Source organism: Pungitius pungitius, chromosome 15 (assembly GCF_949316345.1).
Source record: "Pungitius pungitius chromosome 15, fPunPun2.1, whole genome shotgun sequence".
NCBI lineage: Eukaryota > Metazoa > Chordata > Actinopteri > Perciformes > Gasterosteidae > Pungitius > Pungitius pungitius.
In genome coordinates this window covers 9,136,299-9,157,128 of record NC_084914.1, presented here as the reverse complement: position 1 = coordinate 9,157,128, position 20,830 = coordinate 9,136,299, and the positions used below count along the sequence as shown (strand labels likewise).

Here is a 20,830-nt window from a genome sequence, read left to right as displayed (position 1 = left end):
TAATTATGAATAACATAATTGAAAAACAGCTTTACTTAAATACGAATGCCATAATTGCTGATTAAAAATAAAGTAGAACACATGCATGCTTCCCCACACATGTATAAAATGATCATTACAGACGTACATATAAAGATGAGAGTAAGCAGAATATACAGACCAGCTCAAACATGTAATTGGGATTTATAAACTTAAACAATAAGATATAGCAATACAATAATCTGTATAATATCCATGTGCAGTATTTTTTGTTGCTGTTTTCATGTCAGCTCGATGAAATAGCGGTGAATAGAGATGTGTCCTAGAATGAATCTGGCATAATGTACACGTCTTCTTCGTTGGAGTCTGGGAGGATGGAGAGGTTACACGCTGGGTCATTGCTGTATATTGCATCATCTGGTGAATCACACTGCAAGTACACATCCTCTTCAGGTTCATGCAGTGACCTGTAGAGAAAGGATTAGGTGTAGCAGATAATGGAGGACTTTTTCTGATGTAAAAAACATTATGACACAAGGCAAATATTATGTAAACCGAGTGATCAACTTGCATTTGTGTCATTTACTCTAATTCATGGCAAACAACAAGGGGAAGAGATCCCCTCCAGAAGGCAGCCTAATTGTGCAAATATATTACATCATGATTGTGCAAGATGGGAAAGTTCAAACCACTCGGTTTCTTCATCCGTTTCCGTTCTAATCTCTTTTTGGACCCAAAGCAGTTTTATTTCAAGTAAATTAAGATTCAACATCTCTTCTAAGAAAGCTGTAAACTGATCCTGATCCTGCCTGTTAAGAACATTTTCATCTGAAATATGAATGCGAGCACATCTTACTTGTTGTGTCGGGTCGTTAGGGTCGCCAGGTTTTCATAAATAGGGTTTTGTCCGGTTGAAAGTTCACTGATCCCACTGTGGTAGTGATTGGAATCTTCTGGCGTCTCTGTATAGTCCTGTTTTTTGTGGCTTCTCCTCTGTCCAAACTGAAACATACTCCTCATTTTACTGTGGTACTTGTACACGACGATACCAGCTGCAATCAGTAGCAGTACAAAGAAGATGGTCAGGCCGACAGCTAGACCTGTGCTGCTGGGAGCCGGACACGAGGCGGTGGCGTTTCCAGGGACACAGCTGTTAACGGCACTCATGATCTGAAAGTAATAGAGTAAAGTAATGAAACCAAGTGACTGGATGCCATTGATAAAACTATCACATTTAGTAATCTATTCAAAGGTTTTTTGATGATGATGTTATTATATATTAAAAAGAAAATGTCTTAATTGTTCTGTCAGTTCTTCTTATTATAAGAAAAGAGAACTTAAAAAAAAACAAAAACGTCACAATACACCAGAGGAAATGCTGTATGAAAAACAACGCGTATTTCGGGTACAATCAAACATTTTTCTGTCCCAAGTGTAGGTCAATAGAAACACGGAACGTACCAGTCGAGGCTTCAGCGTTTGGCGTTGAGGAATGAGTCCAGAGTGAAGAGATGTCGTTGTTCTTCAGCACACACACACATATGCAACCATAAAGTTCCCTTTTTTAAATTGTGGAAATGGACAGTGAGTGCTAAAAACAGAAGATTTCCTGTCAAGGCTATTTTCGAAAATAGACCGTATTACCGTATTGTTCCTGGTGTGACTAATAAGCCAGTTCAAATCTGCCAACGGGCAATGTTAATAATACAATTATTGATTATGAACATGTTTCTCTGTTTGAAAAGTCTCAAATGTGAGTTACTCCTTTAAAGAACCGTAGAATGGTCATCATTCCTTGTGTTCACAGTTAGTTGTTAGTTTATAGCACACAAGTACAAAGGTTTTCTTTGTGTCCTTCGTCTTAGTCTTAGCTGAGGATAATGTGGGTAAATGTTCAGAACACGTTATTTTCTCTTTATTTAATAATTAAATTAACTTGTTTTAGATAAAGCCAATGTTTGCTAAAGATACAACTGTGTACATATTGTGAGTATTCCTGACATAAATAATGTATTGAAGAAAAGGATGAAATCCGACTCTCATGGAAGTGAGGCTAAACCAGTGAGAATCACACTTGACACACAACTGTTTTTAGGGACATCACATAACAAATGTAATAGGGATATCTATAACGTGCAGTATGTTTATGTGCAATTTGAACCAAGCAGGTTATACAGGCCAGAGTTGTCAAATCTTCATTACTATCAGTGATCTGCTGGAGTGCTGCCAAAAAAGATTGAGGATAGATTGGATTAAAGAGATTAGCACTTTGCTGATCAGTAAGAGCAAGAATACACAAGATGCACACCGATCTCACATGGCTGAGAGGATTCCCTCCCGATCAACAGTAAACCCTTACGTGTGTCCAAAGTTAGAATTGAGTAATGTCTTATCTCTCAGTCAAGCTGGATTTGTAAATGATATGCAGTCGTTACCACTGAAACTGCAGTGCAACACCAAGCTCCTCACACACACACACACACGCGCACACACACACACACACACACACACACACACACACACACACACACACACACACACACACACACACACACACACACACACACACACACACACCCTAACAGCAGGTGCTTTACCTCCCCCTGCTGTTACTCTCCCTCATCAAATGCACTCCATCTTATACTGTTAGATTTATCTAGGAATATTATTCTCATCATATGTTCCACCAAACTGGAAAAAAAGGAGATAAATTGAATTTGAACCATTTAACCAAAGTCCCACAGGAAGGAGTTCGGGTGGGGTGAGACCGTCTTGGTCTTGGTGAAGCAGTAGACTGACATGCAGGTGACCCTTGGTGTCACCATCTGTCACCGTGGCTCCTCAACAACCCGTCATATCATGGAAAGACTGAAACAAGTCAGGTGAAGAAACGTTTATTGTTTATTATTAACAGATGATACAGTGTGTGATGATAAAGTCTTCACAGAGAAAAAGCAAAATGGCCGACACGTGTGGTTAAATGGTTTGGATAAGAATCAAGAGAGGAAGCTTTCAGACTCGGGTTTTCCTGAGGAAGTGAGATGAAAGCTCGTCTCTCTGCTGCTCACCAGCCATGATGTTTCTGCTCATGTTGGTGCAGGATGTTTGCATATTGGATAAACATTAACAATATGTGGCGGAGGGCACATCGGGAGGGTTTTCTCCTTCTTACTGGGGAGCACAAACAGGCTCGACTTCAAGGCTCTTCCTTCCTCAAAGCCTTATTCAGCAATAAAACAACACACTCCTCCCCTCCCACTGCCCTGCAGTGGCTTCTTTTTCTATGTTACCATGGTTACCTTACAACCAATTACAATATCCTGTATTGCAGGTGAAACAGCTCCACTGTGGCTGTAAGGACAACAATAAATAAACAATCATGGTAGGTGCGGTGGTTGGACTCTCTGCAAAATGAATGTTTGAATTGTTGAATGTCTCTTGTGAATTTTCATTTGCATGTGTTTTTTTTTACTGAGCTTGATATATTATCATACATCAACAATGTATTATCATAAAGCCCATGGGCCTCTTTCTGTTGTGAATGCAGCTGAAAATTAAATTCACGCTGCTAGGGGAAAAACCAGAACAGATATTCAAAGGGATTTTTCTCCCAAATGATGTATCATATAAATCATTGAGGGAATAAGAAATATGTGACAGAAATACTTCTCTGTCAATCATCTGTCATCTGTCAAGATCTCATGTGTCTGCAGTAAGTATCTAACAGGCAGTGTGTTCACCTTTGGAAGCAGTGGGGGACACAATTGACCAGAGGAGGCAGACATTGACACTCTCTGGCCTGAGACATGGTCACAAACAGTTTGATCCTCAACTCTCTCAGTACTCTCAATTGAGGTTATTCACCTTAAACATATTTAAAAGTTCCTCACAAAACCAGTTCATGTGTAAAGAAAAGTTCGACAGAATCCACACTGGGTGACAACATCACCTCACTGCCTTAAAATATATTCGCCATGGTATTACCAAAGATAATTAAAAAAATAATAATAACAAATCTGTGTTAAACAGTTAAATGTGCGGTTGTACCGCAGTCCAGATGTGCGGAGCGCCTCCACTACACCCACGCGCAGCGACGTGAGCACGCAAAGCCGAGGCAGCTGCGTCAAAGCGTGGAGAGACAACCGCACAGATCCAAGTCACAAGACGACGTTTCCTTCAAAATAAAAGGATGCCATGTCGCAAAAAAAGCTAATACTTTTTTAGTTTTATTCAAGCAAAAACAGGTTATATTAACTAAATAATAACACAACCAATGATCAACTGATCATTGTTGATTGGTCCTTCACACCTACATGTTCTGGTCTGATTCACTATTAAGTGAAGGAGGTTGCTATTGATTTCATAATGTATACATATATTTTCATTTCACTTTCATTTTGAGCAATGATATATTTTTGTTTTGAAATGTGTTTGTTTTTTGCATTGTTATTTTATCTCTGGTTTTTAATTTGATTATATTACCCTTATTTTTGTCCAACATGTTATTCTTCTGTCAACAGTTGTTGTCTATTTCGTTTTTTTCGTTGTTTTAATCTTTCTATGTGTCCCACTCTAGGCTGCATGTTATGCATGTTTGAATGTGCAATATAAAGGCGTGCTGAGGTGAGTTGAGATTTCAGGAGTTTGAGAAGACCAAAATAGATCCAAGACGAAGCATTTGAATTTCGGCGAGCATCACTTTTAACCGGAACTGTAAAAAGGGTTAATCCGACGGGCAGTGACTGTGCCCGCACCGCTCGTCCCTCTCGGGGGGGTCAACAAACCTTCACGCGGCTCTACTGTGACTTACTTCACCCTCGCGTACCGGAAGCTGCGCGTCCTCACTGCGCGCCTCTTGACGCTGACCACTGAAGGGAAAACGGAGCAGAAGAGCGAAACATGGCGACTTCGAACAATCCGCGGAAATTCAGCGAGAAAATCGCTCTGCACAACCAGAAGCAGGCGGAGGAGACGGCGGCGTTTGAGGAAGTGATGAAAGACCTCAGCATCACTCGCGCAGCGAGGGTAACGACGCCGCATCGTGTGTCTCTGTCTCTGTGTGTGTGTGTGTGTGTGTGTTATTTTTATTTTCTTTTTTTTTAAATGTTGTCTCCCACCTTCTTCGTTTGTTTTCATCGCGCTGTCAAATGTGCATTTGCGGCGCGGAGCCGCGCGCAGGCAGCGCGGCTTTAGGTAAACAATAACAAACGACACTGGCCGCCAGCTGGAGCCGAACCACCGCAGCTGGCCGGAGGGGACGGTCCTGTAAAGAAAGATGTAAATGACATGAGTCTCTCTTCCGGAAAAAAAGAGAAAAAAGTTATTACATTTCTTGTCCCACGCAAGTGGAAAGCAAAGGGGCGTGCATGCGTATTCGACAGCGCGCGTCCTATTACTGCAGCGAGGATTATTTATTTTTTTCCTTCTCATCTCGTGCTTTCAGGGAAGAGGGCGATTGATCAGATGTTCCCCGAGTGCAATAGAAACGTGCATGTGTTTTTTTTTTTTGTGGGCAGGTATGGCAGTGATCCGCGGGGGGAAGTGTGTCCGCGCCGTGCTTTGTAAACTTGTGTTACGGGTCTTCAGGCCTGTGCGCGCTGCAACGTGACTAGACGCTCACATCAAAGATGAAAGCTGGCAGATTATGTTGAAATTTAAGCCACATACAGTTTACGGGCCTCCAGAATAAATCCTCCGGAGGCAGGGATTCATTAGCACTGACTGGCTGCTGGGTGAAAGCGTGATGGACGCACTAATTGACGATCTTGTTGTCTCGATGTCTGAATAATGTATTATGTATAATATAATAATGTATATGTATTTCAGGTCACACATGTTGACAGCAGAGATGACGTAGACTTTTAGATTGAATGTGTAAACAAATGGAAGGAAGCTCTTATCAGAGTCAGACCTGTGGGAAGTGGGCCTCTTGCTTCTCTCTGTATCCCTGCTCTCTGCGCCTGTCTTGCTGTGGTGGAAAAGATTGGTATTGCCCTCCTGCTGAAATGTTACAAGTAATCCGTTTTCCTCTGAGTCTGCAACGATTTGACTAAAGAGATGCCCTCTGAGGTCAAAAGCTTATCAAGCTACACCAGTGATGCAGGCATAGTAATTGTTATTATTTGATTTTCTGACCTGCCTACATTGAGCAGGGGGCTTGCATGAGAAAATGTAATCGACCGGTTGTGGAAAACCCCGTCGTAAGGCTTTTTGCCTTTGGAAATTCACCCATGTGCATGCTTCTGACGAGCTTTTCTTCTGCCTAAAGATTCTTAAATGTAAAATGCATTGCATTCGCGTTGCACCAGTTTGATGAGTGCATCAAACGCTGTCAGAAGATGTCTAGTGAAACAGAAAACATCAATAAGCATGGTGGTCCCTGCTGTAAAACACAATTATAAGACATATGATTAAGCTCTTTTTAAATTCAATGCATCTTCATCCAGTTTTTATGTTGACCTGTTGTGTGTTTTTATGCCATTTCTTTCTCTTTCATTTCAGCCTGAACTTGACCCTATATTCACGCAGTGGCCTCTTGTCTCACCCGGTAATTCTCTGCTTCCAGCTACAGTTCCAGAAGACTCAGTACTTGCAGCTGGGACCGAACCGTGGGCAGTACTATGGAGGATCTTTGCCAAATGTCAATCAGATTGGAAACAGCACCATGGATATGTCTTTTCAGGTGAGGGGGTATTTGTTTGTACTTTTCCATTTTCTCTTAGTAATATATTTGCATCGAATGTTCTCAAATTAACGTTACAATAACCATCGCCAGCTGTTTCATATATATACATTTTGCCCCTTGTCTGTAATCTCTGTAAGTAATATCCTGCTTTATTTATTCGACCCGGGGCCGCCCTACAGATATGTTTACATTTGTTTTTTTAGGTTAATGAGGTCCTTGTTTCCTGGGTTAAATACTCTACACAAGTGGCGTACGTAATGTTTATATATATAAGCAACTAGAGCACTTTGTTTAGAACAACCCAGCGACCCAATGTCGACATTAATGTGTCTGTTTTACACTTTTGAATTAGCAGGGCATTTTCAAAAAACACTTTCACCATCGCCATGAGAAAGAGAATTTAGCCATTAACACAAGTTATCAACCATGTATGATGCTGGTATTAATATTTTTTTTGTTCATCTGAAGTAAATATTTTCTGTGGAATTGACCATATATTTCTGCTTTCTTATTTCTCCCAACATGCACAGCTTAACTCATAAAGCTGAGCATAAAATATAGGAGCTAGCTAAGACCTTTTCTTTTACTGAAATGGTCACCTAAATGATTTTTGTATTGTGTTTAAAAGCATTTTCATATTTGCGATCGTCATTTTTTGTCCAGAGCTCCACTGATTTTCATCCTGGTTCTACATGCAGCTTGTTTGATGCAAAAGCTCAGATCACAGGTTCATTTTCAAGGACAGTGTTACGGAGTGAGGCTATATAGACTACTCAAACTTGCTGTTATTTTACAACTTCAAAGCTGAAGGGTGGATTTAACGGTGTTTGATTTCATGTTACTAGTACTATCCAATGCAGCAAAATGGCGTCGGAAAGCCTCGCACAAACAAAAACTGACTGGAAAGTATTACATGCCCGTTTTCCTGTCTCCGCTTTTCAGAATTCAGGGCTGGACACGAACAGATCGACGCGGCACCACGGCCTGGTGGACAGAGTCTACCGAGACCGCAGTCGCATCACATCGAGCCACCAAAAACCGCTGTCGATCGACAAACACGGACGCCAGATATCCTTTGATGCCGCCTGCTTATGGACGTTGTGAGGCTGGATGCAGTGTTTTTGTCAGAAAGATGTCTGGTGTTCTGCTCATTCTGTTGAACAGACCTTTGATGTCGCTCGTTCTCATACTAAGAATAACAAAGTTGTCCCAACCTAAAATTGGTTTTTGGGAGATCTAATTTAAAGGCAGGCTGCTTGCATAAGCCCACTCTGTAGCAGAGGTCCAATCAGGCAACGCGAGGGACAGCACCTGTGTGGCTTCAGTGGCGTAACTGAGCCGTGGAACCGGCGGTGGAACTAAAGAACATAAACATAAAAATACAAATATTGATATTGATATAGAAACTGTAATGTTGTTTTTTTTCCGTGGATTAAGTAGAATTCAATCAAGTCAACGAGCAGCTCCTTGTTTTTACATAGGATGACTGGGCTGCTATTAAAGCTTTTATTATACATCATTAAACTAAAAGATATGTGTCGTTATGTAGGATTTCTCAACTCCCTTTACATAGATGCCTAAATGTGTCTGATGGATGTTACACCTGTTTTTTATGATTGCAGCATTATTGAACTTGTTTTCGTATTGCTTCTAAACAGCTTCTGCTTGCAATTAATTAAAGCAAAAACAAAGACACGTATTTGGAATAAGCAGCATGTAAACGAGTTGCTGAGTGTTGTGGATTAAGCCTTGAAATACCAGAGCGTGATGTGACGCTCACTGCGTATTATGCCTCACTTTTATTGCCTACTGCTCGTGTGAACGCATCAAATGTGCCAAGACTTCCAGTCTCCAGCTGTATTTTCTTAACCTGCGCTCTCACATTGACAGCTGTCCATATGGTTCAGTATATCTGTCCCCACCACCTGATACCAGCTGGAGAAGGTAAGGCAGCCAGACGAGCCTGGCAGAACTGTTTATCCCATTAGATTTCATTCATTTAATTGACATAGTCGAATATCACAAATGTACCTCATTGTTTTCACAATGACCACAATGATCATCTATCAATCGTCTATCTGATGTAGAAAAAACAGTGAAAGACATCGAGCCCGGTTTCCAGAGTTTTGCTGTACAATGCACTTTGTGATATGCTTTTTTCTTATTTATTCTTGTCCTGCAGGACAAACTCTGACTCAGCACTGCACCAGAGCACACTAGCTCCTTCCCAGCAGGCCTCGTTCACTGGAGGATCACAGGAGCTGCAGCCAAAAAGAGGTTTGCATCGCCTCAATGCCAATAACGCCAATGTTAAAGTGGTTTATCAAAGCTTTCTTGGCGGTTCTGTCGACTGTTGCAATCAAAGGGTCTGAATGTTACTGTTAGAATTTTACTGCTAAAGAAAAATTATTTAAATTTCAGAAGCAGTTGAATTGACTTTTTTGAGGGTTTTTTCCCATTATTACCATTGAGTAATCAAGTCGGTGCTCTCTTAATGTCACGTTCATGTTTCTTTTCATTTCACTCCCGTCCTTTCTTCTTGGTGCCTTTGCTCGGATCATATTAACTGTGGACATGTGGGCTGCGATTATTCAAAGGTCAAACAGTCTGGACATCTGTAAAGCCGAGAGACTTAAGATATTTTTTATGTGATTTTGCCATCTCTCCAGTTCTCCTGCTCGCCGTACCAGGGGCTGAAGCAATCAAACAAGAAACTGATGAAAATGGACAAAACCAGAACTGGGAGTCCTCAAAGGTAGTTTTTCTACATGGACTGTTTTTTCTACAGTGGCTTTCATTGGTTTTCATCCCAATATTACATTTTTCTCTCTATAGAACATTTCAAGGTCTGAGCCCTGTGAAGTTCCGGGGATCAAGTGAGTGTTTTAATACTTTACGTTTTTGTAAATGGTGTCAGGAAATGTTTTCCTAAATCCTTATCGTCGATGGTGAAATGTAAATGCTATTTATTTAAATTAAGTGCACATTGACACATCCGATAAATAGCTTTTAATTGAAGCCATCTGACTGCTATTATCCATCATTTTCATTCATTCTGCCAAAGAAATAAGAGCAAGTCTCCACAGTTGTCTGAATTGGAAAACATGCCAAGTGTTGATTAGCGGCTTAGTTTAGGTTTCTGTGCAGCTGGTTGTTTTGGGCTTGTTCTCGACGTCATTATTACGACGTTATTCCGTTTTCTGCAGCATATTCCCGTCTCCTGACCAGCAGATGACCACATCACTAAAACCAGCAGCCCACAATACTGGCGGTTCTCTCCCTGACCTGACCAACATCCAGTTTCCTCCTCCTCTGCCAACCCCGCTCGACTCGGATGATGCAGTGACCGCCTCGTTCAGCTCCTCCAGCGGAGCGCAGACTCTGGCTAACACGCAAGGTAACACATGGGATATGCTCAAAGATACATGGTATTTTTGGGGGTATCTTTGGTGGCAGTTTCGTTGCGCTTTTAAAAATGCTTAAACTGTTTATTTTTTGTGTACTGGGTAGGAGGCAACACCTCTGAGCCCACAGTAACCATGGAGATGCAGACTGGGCAGGACGACATGGTTCCTCTCATCCTGAATGCAGGAGACTCCCACCAGCATCAGAACCTACAGCTCTCCCCAACATCGCCGCCTCTCACTCTCTCTCAGGTACAGCAGACCACTCTGTGCCGTGACCTCGGCTCTCCCCAGGGAACCAATCAGGACGTTTGTTGATAACATTTAGACAATTCCTGGGCCATTCACACTCAAGTCCACTTTTGTGTTAGGGTTGTGAGTTAATGAGGATTGTGATGTAAAGATAGATTTGTGGCTTATAAGGGGACTACATGTTGCTGTGCTCCCCCAGGCGGCCATTAACGCCATGAACCTTGAGCAGCAGCTGGCCCAGTACGCCTTTTTCAGCCAGCAGCCGTCGTCCCAAACTCACCAGAGCCAGCAAGTAAGTTTCTCTCCAGCAATCAATCGATTAGTTCCTTCATTCTTGCAATCGCAACTATTGAGCTCTACTACTCGGACATGTAAAAATATAAAATTATTTGCAGCGTTTATGCACAGGACAATAGTACAATTCAAAACTCTCAACCAAAAAAAATCATCCTCTTTGCAAAAAAACCTCAATGCAAAAATCAATCTGCTCATTAAAATCAAGCATTAAAATGCATCATATTATTTTATCCCACAGATCAATTTTCACTTCCCGAAAACAAGTTCTTTGATTAAAATTTGCTCTGAAGTGGCAGCAGTTCATGAATAATAATGTAATGATTCAAAATAGAATTTGTTAAAACATGAGGCCTCTATGATTTTCTTATTCGGATTAATGTCTTTTTCCATCTATACAGATATCATTATTTGAGAATTAAACATTTGACATAACGTTGACATAAACACATAATGTAAACAAGGGGTAAAGCAGGAATCCTCAAATCCACTCATGAAAGTGTAGTATTCACACACATGGACTTGATATTTCATATATTGGCAGTTTACTGATAAACATTCAATTTTCAAAAGCAACAGTAAAAATAGATGCATGATTATTGAAAAGTTTGGATCTAAACTGCTGTGTAAGGCCAAAGGATATACAATAATGCTGCCCTTAGTCATTTATGTACCACAAATTGGTTTTACGTGTCTGCCAACACGCTATAAAAGCATAGAGTGATGGACTTAATCTTGATCATTTAACATTAATTCATCTTATATATAACCCTGCATTTTATTTTATAGCAGATAGGTCTGGTCCAGCTGCAGTCCTCCGGGAACTCCTGCCCCGCGTCAGACAACCAGTCCTCCTCACAGGCCGACATGACCATGGACATGAACACGGTGAGCGATTGTCTGCATTACACCAGAGTCGTCAAAGTGACGACTCGGCCTTTCTGCTCGGTTCGCATTTCCTTCCTGAAATTAGTGTCTTCAGACGGCATCAATGCGTTTGTCTCAAAGCTACACACTCGCCTTCCAAAAGTTGTACTTCTTTCTTTACTTTGCATTCGTTTGCATAGTACGAAGTCAAAAGAACAAATTTACAAACAAAAGCAAAACCGCAAGGAATCTAAATGGTGATTCCTTCAGGTCTTGGCTGGTGCTGTTGTTCTGCTGCAGTGGGGATGTGTTTGGATCACTGCAGAGAGGATGAAGTGGCTTCTGCTCTCTTGGTTTTGCTTATTGCAGCGTGGGGTCAAGCCAAACATTGTGAGGAGACACAGCAAGGCACCAGCTTAATCTTCACTGTTATTTTAACCATGATGATTTCAATGTTTTTTCTATATTATTTAAAAGAGGTGGCTTTAGATGTTTGACTCCATTTCTAAGCTGTAGGTTGGAGGTCTAAATCAAATCCAGTCACAGCCAGATAATGGAAAATCATTTCTTTCAAACAAGTCTGCTCCATAAAAGATTGTTGCACTAGTTCATATATATATAGATACTTAGAAGCTCTGAACTGCTTTATCCCTTCTCAATATCATGCTACAAAAAATTCAGATATTGTATCTGTCTATCAATTGATTAGGAATGGGGAGATTTGAACTTCTGTTGGCTTTTGAGTAAAACGAGATTATCAATCTTTTCTGAGTGAGTTTCTTGATCTTGAATTCGTTGGCATGTGCAAATATGTATATCTCTTTTGATTTTGTGGGATTTGTAACTGAAAAAAGGGAAGACATAACAGAACAAAGCAAGGGACTTTCCTCTCCTAATGAATCCCCTGCAGCTTTCTGTGTCTCCCAGATGTTTTTCACTATCATTAATGCATAGATTTGACATGGTGGTCATTGTTTTTTAACTATGCCGTTTTCGGCATTTAATGGAGTTATTAGTGATTCCCTTAGGTCAGGCTGGCAAAAGGTGAACTGGATAACCTGCAGTAAGCTAAGCCCCATACTCAGTATGAGGACACTGAAACACACATACGGCCAGTAAAGAACATCCTCCAATGTGAATAACTCCAACGTGTCCTCTTGCATCAGGCCTCGTCCCTCCAACAGTACCGCAGTAGGGTCGGATCCTCTGCCAATCAGTCTCCAACCTCCCCCGTCTCCAACCAAGGCTTCTCACCTGGAGGTTCGCCTCAAGTAAGGGCGTGTGAACCAGTGAGCGGCTGGCTCGCTCTGTACAAACGTCACCGTCCCCTGCATCGTAGTCCTGTGGTTATCGTTGCCATGTAGGACTCTGTGGCTGCCCCCCCCCGCTCCCTCTTTTCCCCCCCTACAGCTGCTTGTATTGTGTTGACATTAGCAGATCTGGGCAAAGATATATGTCCGTTTATTTCGAGCGCTTCAACAAATCAGACCACAAACCAATAAAACCAGGATTGATTATTATTCATTTATGTGTTTAGTTACATATTTGTATAAATGTGGAAGACAAACATAAGCGTATCTTCTTATATCAGTATGCTTCAAGGTGACTCTTTTTCACAGCCCACATGTTACCATGTCACAGCAGGTTATTCACAGGTGCTTTTTTTTCAATGGGGATTTTGCATTATACACAACAACATAATCCTTGTGATTGGCTACACCGTGATTAAATGAAGTAAAGCTATTACATTGTGAAGATATCAGGAAACATTCTTGGAGGAAAATAGAAAAATAATGCATCACAATTCAGAATTTGTAAAACCATGTCTTACTATGATCACAGTCATTTATGTTATAGAGAGGAGGTCGTCCCTGTTTTGCCCAGATCTGACCCCCAGTGTCTTTGAGCACTAAGTGTCCTTGGTGTGTAGCCGTGTCCCAACCTTCCTTTTCTGCTGCTTTTGTGGTATTTGCGTTGCATCTCCACTGTATCCTCCCAGTCTTACTACACAAAACTCTGTCCCACAGTTGTTTTATGCTCTTAGCTCTTAGTGTTTTTTGTCTTTTTTGAAGGGAGATCCAACCCCTTTTGATATGAAGCTTTATTTATTTTAGAAGAAGCTGCTCACCATTCTGATGGTTGAATCGCTACAAACTGTACCTCATTGCAGGGTGGTGCTTTAAAATAAACCAAACACACAAAAGCAAATATGGATCAGGGCTGTTAGTCTGTGTCAAATCTGAGATTTGCCCCCCTGGCATTGTGACATGTGTATATGTATATATATATACTGCTCAACAACTGGTTAGCTACCATTATTACCATAAATAGCTTAATTACGCTTATGCTTCTCCAAAAGGGTGACTTTGTGTGTGATCTAGATGCAGATGTGTTTGTGCGTTTGTTTTTACTTGTGTGTCCTGTGTTGTTTGCTTACCCAGCTCAGTTCTACTGAGCTGAAGTAGCTCACTCGTAGTGCTGAGGTTATACACAGGCTAAACCACAGCTGGCTGCTGCATGCTCTATTATTCTACTCTGCCCTGTGGGGACATCTGCAGCATACACAGATAATTTGGTTTTGAAATAGGAGGAGCACGGGCTGAGAATGTGATCCAATTACTTAAACATTAAGAGGCCGCAATGAAAAAGGAGAACTTCTGTCGCTGGTTCAATGAGGACATTCAAATGAGGAACTTGAAGGGAATTAGCTTGCACTGGATGAGTCAGGGAAGGGAGAATAAAGTCACAAAGGGGATTATATTTTCTCTCCATTTGGATTTTATTAATTAAAACACCAAGGACACAAGGCAGCAGAGGAAGCTCAAGTGGAAGGAGTTGCCTTTTTGAAGTCTGTATCCTTGTCCTAAGCTGACAGATTTTTGACATTTGGTAGGTAGTCGTTACAATATTCTGATATTTGGGATGATGGTTTGGACTGATTTTTATTTACACAATTAATCAAGTCCCTTGCTTATTTATTTGCTTTCTCATTCATTCGTTTAGTAATTTTTATTTTGTTATTTCCTGCCCGAAAATGTGTATTTTTTTTGCAGGTTTTCAATAATATTCGCAGAATTGAAATAGGAAGGCTGCCAAAGTGACAATGACTTGTTAGTAGCTCCTCCCTGAATTATTCACAGCACATTCTGTAAATACTGCAAGCTTTGCAAATACTGCAGGGAGTGATTGAGTTTACATTTATTATTGAAACATTAATCTTCAAACTCCTCAATGGGTTTTTCACATTGGAAATGAAGCAGTTTAATTTTGTGTTTATTACATGACTTTTAACTGCTTCTTCTGGTTGTGACATCCTTTATATTTCAACTTTTAACACGGCATTTTCCTCTTTGCCAAATACACACAAATATTGTAACGTACATGAACAGAAGGCCGTGAATTGTTAAACTCAAGGTACTCAACCCAAGAAATTCCATTTCCAGATGCTGCCAGGTGATATTTGTTCTTCCAGCATTGTTCCTGCTTTCACTGTGTCTTCTTCATATTCCACAATTTATGTTAAGTGTATAACTCCTGCAACCAGGATGAGGTATGTTCATAGTTGATGCTCCACAGAATGTAAACAAACACATGTGGCCTGTTTGTTGTTGCAGCATAACTCCATACTGGGCAGCGTGTTTGCAGACTTCTACGACCAGCAGCTCCCGTCCATTCAGGCCAGTGCTCTCTCTCAACAGGTACAGACTCTGTGTAAGGCGAGGCCTAAACGTTCAGTTCAGCTCTCAGCTTTCTCTTGCTTTGGAGCTTTTCACATGTTTACAACAGCTGCGATTGTTCTTCTTATTGTGATTGCCAGTTGGAGCAGTTCAACATGATTGAAACCCCCATCAGCTCTGACGGCCTGTATAACCAGACCTCCACCCTCAACTACTCCCAGGCGCTTATGATGGGATTGACTGGTGGCCATTGCAATCTTCAGGACCAGCAGCTGGGCTACAGTTGCCATGGAAACATCCCCAACATCATTCTCACAGGTGCTGCCTCAACGTTTGATGTAGCTCACTTAAGTTACAGCTAGTTATGATTTCTTAATGTAGGAATAGTTCCCTGGCAATGTTACAAATGCATTTGGCTTTAAACATTGTTGTTAATCGGCTTCTCCGGCAATGAGAGAGTAATATATTTGCAGGTAATCTCCAAAGCTACTGACATACCCAACACTTTGCTCCGTTCACCAGCTTGCCTATAAATCAGGAAGTTATCCTCCAGTTCTATACGAGCGCACATGCAACATCCAGACCGAGCTCACGGTCAACCCACAATAACCTTCCTAAGTGTACGACAAATGATAAACCGGGTAATAATAAACCTTTTTACATTTTATGTAACAAGATGTTTCCCATCAGTTGCTAATGTGCAGCTTGTTGTTAACAAAAATGTGCAATTAAGATGTCATGTCTCTGACAGAAAGTACAAAGACACAGTCTTGTCCTGCCAATCATTATAGTTTTAATTGACGAGCCTTCCCTCCACACCTGAAAAAACCCTCATAGACATAAAGATCATTTTAATGAGATCTCAACACATTTTCTGTCTCGCCTCTGCTTAGTGAGTGGGGAGTCTCCCCCCAGCCTGCCCAAGGACCTCACTGGCTCGGTGTCCACGGATATCAGCTTCGATGTGGACTCCCAGTTCCCATTGGACGACCTTAAAATAGACCCGCTGACGCTTGATGGCCTTCACATGCTAAACGATCCGGACATGATCCTTGCTGACCCTGCCACAGAGGATGCGTTTCGCCTGGACCGGCTCTAACCGCCACACCACCTCACGTCCAGGTGTGTGAATGCTGCTGCCCTGAGGGGGTGTGTGGGAAAGGGAAGGATGGGGGGGGGGGGGGGGTGGGGTCATACCTGAGAGAATAAGGATCCACAAGGAGCAACTTTCTGGAGGGTGCTGGTCAAGCTCCGATTTCACGCCAACCAACTCAATCCAACCCCACAAGAATTGCTATTGAAGACTGGCAACTTTGACAACTGGAAAGGGTTTACGGCCGATGACAAGTTACGGTATGAATGACCTTCGCGGTTTCGTCACAACAAATCACACTTTGAATTTTGATTCATTTTAAGTGTTGAGTTTTCTTTCGAGGGCTTGATGGAAATCCAATGAGGGCACAGGGAAGCTGGTCTGATATTCTTCGATGACTAAACCACGTCAACAGAGCAAACCCTTAACAATCTACAGTATCATATACCTGTAAACGCAGGGCTTGATGACTGGGAGGAAACACAAGCTAAACCTCCCTTTGCTCTCAGCAGTACATTCAGTTTGGATATGTGGAATGTTTTAGTTTAACACCGAGGCCAATCTCAGGCCTAGTTTGATTTTTCCCAAATTTCCTCTAAAGTAATTAGTGTCGATGAGTCACTATTTATCCACCAAGTTGTTTTTGGGAGATGCTGATTTGACCTGATTTTAATTTTAACATAGTAAATAGCAGCCATCAGTTATGCATGAAATCACAAATCACTGTGCATACTTGTTTTGCCTTAATAGCTTGACATTTTGGTTTTCTTGTAAAGATGACTATTATGTAAATAGTACAAATTCAACTGTCATTGTTAATGTTTTATAAGTGGTTCAGCTTACATAATTCATAGTTGCATTGTATTTTTGAGGTGCGCTGATCTTTATCCATTACTTCATCCATTGTCAATACCATATCATTTTTCACGCATCAGTCAAATCTAAAAGGATTAATTGGTACTTTGTTTGGGAATAGATGTTTACATGCTTGTTTCGTTTGATATTTTACATGTACAGAATGTGATTAGATTTTGCGTAATGGTATCTATGCAAAACTACAGCGATTGGTTTAGGACTGTAAAATGAAAAAGACAAAAATGAACCATTTCAAAAAGAAGCCAATGGGAAAGGTTCTTATAGAATGCACAGCAATGGTGCCATGTTATATTTCTTTTGATACTTTTGAAACTCTTTACATTTTCTTCTCAGACTGGTACGGTGTAGAGAAAAGGCTCGGTGTGTGTGTCATAGAGTAGAAGCTCTCCTGGTTTTACTCCCAAAGATGTGACCTCAGTGTAGAAATATATATATTTTTCCAGACAATTGAACTATCTCTATACTAGAACAGCATTGTTGATGCAATGAGAATGTATTTAGGTCACATCTGTACAGCTGTGTTGTTGCCATCTTGTCATCCTCATTGCCTCTTATATCAGGCCTTCATGTACTGTAGGACCAAATATATTTCACCTGTTCTTTTTTTTCTCCTTGCAAAGGAGATGTGACATAATGTTTTATATATAACTTTTTATTTATTTTCATAGCACTAAAGTGATAAAGTAACTGTTTCCTTGTCTTGCTCGTGTTGTCAGTGCCCTTTATCGATGCCCTCCATGTCTCTCCGGCTGTTGGTTCTGCATTTATTTGGTTTAAGCATTTGCTCTTTAAAAAGTCCACTGTGTTTGGGAGTGGATCATAACTGTCTCATCCCTTATATTGCACTTAATGTAATAATTTAAAACACTGATTTATGAGAGTATATGTACCAAACCCCCCTGTGACTGTTATGTGCACTGGACCTGTTTGCCCTGTCTTTGATTAAACTTGCCTTCTTGTAAAAAAAAAAAGGAAAAAAAGAAATATATTTAAAAAAGCTCAATTAACGTATAGTTATTTTTGAAAATATACAGATTTGAAAAAGAGTTTCTACTTAATCAGTCCGTATTTTGTTAGTAGTCCACGGTTACAGTTTTTCTGGATTTTGGGAAACATTTGTATTTTGGAACGGTGGTTATCAGAGGTGTGTCAATCACATTGCTGCTGCCCTTTCTGCTATTGAGCAGGTTTGAGGAAATAGATCTAGAAAAAACATGTGTATGATTTGCAAATGAAAAGTGTATTCATTTAAAAAGCAAGTACAGTGAAGTGGGATTCTCAGATGAGTATATTTGAAACGTGTGTGTTATCACAATATCGTGCAAGATGGGATGAATATATTTGAATTTACTCCAGATAGTTATTTCTAAAATGCCCAAGACAAGTTCATTTCAATATTTTACACTATGAAAAAGAGAATTCTGTAACTGTAACATTGTCTCTGTTGATGTGTGCCACGGTCCTCTAGTGCCAGCATATCCCATCATTATTCTCACCTAATGTAAATGTAAGTTTAAAAAATGTCAGTCAGCAAAAATGTTAAAACTAAATTGTTGAGCTTAAAGATTTTCCCTATTTTTTTTAATAAATCACATTTCTTAATTTTGTATCCTTTCTCCAGTATTTTCTCTAATTTGGTGACAGCATGGATATCTCCAAGTTTCTCCCTCCATAGCTTGGGTTTTATTTGTCAGCGTTTAGATTTTCTTGTTTGGTAATGTCCTTTGTTCAGAGTCACGTGTGGGCTAATGTATCTGCTAAGTGAAGCCTGAAAGCATCGGAAAAATGGTAATCAGCCTTTCATGCACATGTAGGAGCTGTTGATTGGTATGTTTTACACTGCAAAATACTGTATGTGCTTATTTTCTGTGCAACACCAACAGAGTTAAATTAGGTCATGGTAAATCTAGACTAGCTTTGTATATTGCTGTATGGTAGGAATAATGTTATTCGTGCTTTATGTGATATGATGTCAAAGTGAGAAAATGCACTGAGAAATACTGCGCTGTAACATGTCATGTGGCTCGATATTCTCTGCTGGACCTCAGAGAGCCTGAAATCTTTGTGGGTCCGTTTTCTGTTTTGATCTTTTTTGTGCTCATGTAGATCGCTCTGATGTGTCGCCTGTTACTGCCACCTCTTTATGCATCAACGATAAGGCATTCATTGCTGTTATACCAGTGTTTACAGAGACAAGAGTTTACGACAGAGCAAAGTTTGTTTACGCTCCATAAAATGTTTTTGTTGTTTTTCTGGAATTGGAACAACTTGCAGTGTAGAATAGAAAACTTACTTTGCTATTTAGATTCACCAGTGAATCAGTAATGTAATCCCAATACTATGCCCTAAATACTGCATTATATTACGTGAATTCATTTTATTTTCTTCATTCATTCCCAAGCATTTCGGGCCCTGAAAACACTTTTTCTTTCAATTACAGATTTTTATTTCTAAGGAAATACACTTTCTATCTACTTTACTATGAGCAGCCATATGCCATCTTAAGTTATTTGTTTAACAGAATCGGTACTATTTAGATTTTATTGAATTTAGTTTTATAGTAGGTCTATCATTCACACTGTATATTCTTCTCTCTTTTAGTATTAATTAACAGTTGACCCAGAAAGCCAAAGTACAAAACAGCCATAAATAAGAGAATACTTAGACATTTTATTCCTCCAACTGTTGAAGAAACCTTTCCCATGTTTTGCTAAATATTGTACTGGGGTATAAGTTATTTCAACTATGAACGTATCAATACATTGATTTTATTGAACATTATGAAATAAATTATTATTATTAAATTATTACACAAACTGAATCAGAAAGATGAAATAGAGTAAGTCACTCACTCCATGAATCCTTTGTGTGCATTTTGAGGACAACCCGCTGCTGGTTTCAGCCTCATACAATGGCAGCTAAATTGTTATATAATGTTTTTTTGTTTCTGAGAACAGTGATACTATTCCAACCACTGCACATGCATTTTACTGCCGTGAAGGGGTGCTCTACGCTCCTAAAGTATGCTCACAGCAACAGGAAACATTAAGCTCATAGAATATGCAAAATCTAGCATTCTGCAGCACAGCTTGGCAAGTTGGTACTTTTTGAACTAACCCTTTAAAAATGATGTGGTTCAAACCTTGTCCTTTAAATTGTGTGTTTTATATTTAAATTGTCAAATCGGACCAAACAAATCCAAGTTGGCTGTAAATGTTTGCTATATAAAAGAGGAATTACGCTTCTGTTTGGACTGTACCTGATGTATTTTTCTTGTGTGAAGGCTTCTGTCTTTGTATCTTTGCATTATTATTTATAAATGAATTGAAAATAAATATACCTGACTAAGCAAAGAAGTTTCTTTGTTGTTATTTTTGTCATTTGGTGGGCTACAAATAAAACAAGAGAAAGCAGAAACGCCCAGCATGACTGAGTTGAACCTGGACATTTGTGGGGTAGGTATGACAAAAATAAATGAATGCAAGATTTTCTACACTAAACAGAGATCACGGTTATATTCCGAAAGCTTTTATTATTGGCCTTTACTTTATTTATTACAATGGACAAATCGTAAAATAGGTTTATCCTTATTGCTTCATTGGCAGAACTCATAAAGTCAAGGACTTGTACCTCAGCTAATAATATGACAAATTCATTCTTCAGTGACTCAAATTGAAAGGCCAAGTTCCCGGGTTTCACCATC

The 20,830-nt window shown here is 40.1% G+C and overlaps 1 protein-coding gene across 4 annotated transcripts; it reads left to right on the top strand.

Moving 5' to 3' along the window:
• The first annotated feature begins 4,674 nt into the window (after positions 1-4,674).
• On the top strand, positions 4,675-20,473 carry crtc1a (CREB regulated transcription coactivator 1a). 4 transcript variants are annotated; one of them, XM_062557589.1, is made up of 15 exons: positions 4,675-5,004; positions 6,545-6,661; positions 7,607-7,734; positions 8,549-8,608; positions 8,847-8,941; positions 9,334-9,419; positions 9,500-9,540; positions 9,871-10,061; positions 10,175-10,320; positions 10,520-10,612; positions 11,407-11,502; positions 12,648-12,752; positions 15,096-15,179; positions 15,299-15,476; positions 16,052-20,473. In XM_062557589.1, the coding sequence occupies exons 1-15, from the start codon at positions 4,879-4,881 to the stop codon at positions 16,255-16,257; spliced, it is 1,752 nt and encodes a 583-aa protein (XP_062413573.1). In that variant the 5' UTR covers positions 4,675-4,878; the 3' UTR covers positions 16,258-20,473. The 4 variants fall into 4 exon arrangements, with proteins under 4 accessions (XP_062413573.1, XP_062413572.1, XP_062413575.1 ...); XM_062557588.1 differs by having other exon boundaries at positions 4,679-5,004; positions 11,404-11,502; XM_062557591.1 differs by lacking the exon at positions 12,648-12,752 and having other exon boundaries at positions 4,679-5,004.
• The last annotated feature ends 357 nt before the right edge of the window (positions 20,474-20,830 follow it).